Source organism: Octopus bimaculoides, chromosome 9, assembly GCF_001194135.2.
Source record: "Octopus bimaculoides isolate UCB-OBI-ISO-001 chromosome 9, ASM119413v2, whole genome shotgun sequence".
In the NCBI taxonomy this organism is placed as follows: domain Eukaryota; kingdom Metazoa; phylum Mollusca; class Cephalopoda; order Octopoda; family Octopodidae; genus Octopus; species Octopus bimaculoides.
Genome location: NC_068989.1, coordinates 76,548,182 through 76,551,830, shown reverse-complemented (window position 1 = coordinate 76,551,830; position 3,649 = coordinate 76,548,182). Strand labels below are relative to the sequence as shown.

The 3,649-nt window shown below is 35.7% G+C and overlaps 1 protein-coding gene across 1 annotated transcript; it reads left to right on the top strand.

The window, feature by feature from the left end:
- The first annotated feature begins 423 nt into the window (after nt 1-423).
- Nucleotides 424-3,642, top strand: LOC106868260 (uncharacterized). The gene has a single exon (XM_014913435.2). It carries the CDS (start codon nt 785-787, stop codon nt 2,630-2,632), a length of 1,848 nt encoding a protein of 615 aa, XP_014768921.1. The 5' UTR covers nt 424-784; the 3' UTR covers nt 2,633-3,642.
- Nucleotides 3,643-3,649: the final 7 nt, after the last annotated feature.

Here is a 3,649-nt window from a genome sequence, read left to right as displayed (position 1 = left end):
AGAGAGAGAGAGAGAGAGAGAGAGAGAGAGAGAGAGAGAGAGAGAGAGAGAGATAAAGAGTGACTTATATTTTCCAAGGTGTCCTTCCTATTTTAAGATAGTAGTGTGCCATTTGAGGGGAAATAACTGCTATTTTTTCGGCGCGCAAATGACTGCCACTGCTGGCGTTTGTGTAGTTGTTCAATATTTTGTCTTTTCCCACCCATTCTACTGCTGCTGCTGCTTCTGCTGCTTCTGCCCCTGCTGATTACTGTGGTTGATTTTCTTGTAGCTGCTGTTGTTGGTGCTGACATTTCTCCCCCCCCCTCTCCCCACCTGCTATGGTTGGCGTACATTCATCCTCCCCTCTCCCCTTATATCGTCTTTCTTCACCCCTGCTGATGATTTGTTGTTGTACCGTTGGTTAGTTTTCTCAGTTAACTTCTGGGCTAGTTTGACTCCAGCATTTATTTTGCAACACTAGAGGCAACGAGAAACAGAGAGAGAGACAGACAGACAGACAGAGATAGAGACAAAGAGAGGGACAGATAGAGAAGGTGAGAGAGGGAGAGAGAGAGAGAGAGACGGAGAAAGAGAAAGAGAAAGAAGTAAAGTTTGAGGGAGAGAAAATTAGAGTTACTATGAATGAAGATGTAGGACTGAGGGTGAGATAGAGCGCAGCGAGACAGAGGAGGATTCTCATACAGTTAACACAATCTACATCTGTAAATGAAGCATTGCTAATGGATTTGTTGTCTCTCTTATATTCTGTCTGCCACACTGTTTTACAAGCAGCCGATCCATAATGAATTTGTTTGGATTTTACTATCTGCTACTATTTATCAATACATATCCTAGCCATCTGGTAATGATACCCGAAGCAAACGTATTATCATGTTCGGATGTTAAATGTGAATTGAATGAAAATAAAACCTGTGTCTGTAGTGACTTCAACAATGCTAATAACAGTCGAGACCTATCAGAAATGTACGATCGTTACTATTCAAATTTCGATAAACTAAACTCTATAAAGATTTGCAGTGAAGAATATGTGGACGATAAAACAATTAGAGAAAAGTGTGAATCTCAAAGCAACTCCTCGTTATTTAATGTTTATGTAACCAGTCGTAAAACAGGGAAAGTCTATCGAAATAAATACTGCGCTTTATGCAATAACGAGGATGATTTTATATTCTGGAATTTGAAAATAAACAGCGTGGAGTGTTTAAATTATATCAAATATCCGAATATCACATTTGATTCAAGTAAATGTGAGTGGTCATTTAGACATCCACCTTTTCCTTTTCATAACAGTCGTTGTCCGAAAACTATTGATTGCTGTTGCAATAATAATAAGGAAAATGCTTTAAATGAAAGTTCTCGTGATCTATTTTATGAAAACCTGTGCTGCAATTCTTCTACTATATATACAATACCAACCATTCGAAGTAAACATCATCCTACAGGCTACAAATTTACTATATCATTCAGGATACTTATCGACTTTAATGACGAAAACTTTTGGGATACAAATATGGGAAAAAGTGGTAAACTTTGTCCTGAAAATTCTGTTTTTGATCATTATTTAGGTAAGTGCCGTAAGTCGTACGATGCTAATCGCATTACCAGAAACGATCGTCTAAACTGTACAACATTAATCGAACTAAATTCTACCGAGTATTTTCTTTTAGAAAACCAAACCCTTTTCCACAACGCTACTGAAAGTTTTCACAGTCAGGATTTCTATATTATAAATAACAGTCGTGTTTATATTTGCCAAGAACGCGTGTTAGATAGTCCTGGATATGGAGGAACTATCATTCTTACGAAATCTGAATTCTATATATCATTGACTGGAACTATGATATCCGTTATAGCTTTAGCTGTGTACTTCATCATGTACCTTGTTTTGCCGCCACTCCGAAATTTATCGGGTCGAATTAACGCTTCATTTGCATTGTCACTATTTATCGCAGATATATGTTTCCTTATTGTATTACTAATTGGAGAATTTCCAGGTTTCTGTTATTGGGTTGCTGTATGTATACAATATTCCTTTTTGGCATCCTTTTTCTGGATGAATGTCATAAGTATTAGTGTTTATATATCAATTTGCCACAGAACTGCTCATCATGTAATGCTCTTGAACAAGAATAGGACATTTTTGCTATGCTCTCTTTACGCTTGGTTTACACCTTTACTCATCATAATGCCTGCATTATTACTGGACAGGTACGATCCGACATCTAAGTTCGCACCTCAATACGGGCGAGGTACTTTTTGCTGGATGAGTACGCCACTGAGTATTTTAATCTTTTTCGACATTCCGATGGCAGTGATAATTGTCATCAATATAATTGTTTATATACGCACGGCTTCCGAAATTTGTAGAGCTCGATCTGTCATGAAGGCACAGCCTAAAAAGCAAACTATGTTCACAATCATTATAAACGTGAAATTATGTTGCCTCACTGGAGCTATGTGGATTTTTGGTTACATTTCAATCACATCAGATGTACAATTTCTTCGGACACTCTACGTGCTTTTAAATGCAACTTTCGGATTATGGGTTGCATGCTGCTTTCTTTGCACGGAAACTGTAGCTAATCTGGCCAAAGAAAAAATCAGATCTGTAACTGCATCTGCAAGTTAATGTAAAATATATAAACAGACATGTAAGCAATCAGTTTACGGAATACAAAGTATTCTATTAAAGTTACTGTTACAAAGTTTGTTTGAATAAACCAAAATATACGCACAAAAGTATCATACATATAAACTGATACATTTATATATATATATATATATGTACATATATATATATATATGCGTGTGTGTGTGTGTGTGTGTGTGTGTGTGTGTGTGTGTGTGTGTGTGTGTGTGTGTGTGTGTGTGTGTGTGTGTGAGAGAGAGAGAGTAATATGTTGACCGAAAGTCAACCGACAGTAAATCGAAATTCCATAAATATTATCTGTAATACTGTATTCACTCGAATGGGAAAATATGTCAACAGAGATGGACTTCGGTTTCAACAATTTTCATGACGTTTCACATTTAGATGCTTTTATTAAATTCATTCAGAAATTAAGCATAAATGAATCTCGGAATTAAATGCTTGCGATTTACTGTCCGGTGACTTTTGACCAGCAATGTATATATGTGTGGGTGAGTGTATGTTTGCGTGTGTAGTGTGAAAATGGGGAAGGGAGAAAGGGAGAAAGTGGTTGGTCAGTTGTAGTGTGTGCGTGGTGTGATGCGAGGGTATTGGTGTGGTGTGATGTGATAGATATATATATATATATACATATTATATATATATATATACATATATTTATTTATATATATATATGTATGCATGTATGTATGTAAGTATGCATATAAACACACACACACACACATATATATATATACGATATACATATAGACATATAATTATATATATATATATATAGATAGATAGATAGATATGCAGGGCAGGGAATCGTCAATTAGTAATAAAATTAATAATTAACAATTTTGCCGGGTAGCTCAGTATGAAAAAACCTTTTCGGTAAAAAAACATTTATAATCATAAATATATAGGGATTGACAAAAATATCGCTATCAATCTGGAGTAATAATTTGTAGTTTTGAAATCAGTAGTTCTTTGACTGCTATTTCTGAATTCTCA

Excerpts from the sequence above, each read along its gene's own strand:
- LOC106868260 (XM_014913435.2), top strand. The coding sequence starts at position 785 with ATGAATTTGTTTGGATTTTACTATCTGCTACTATTTATCAATACATAT.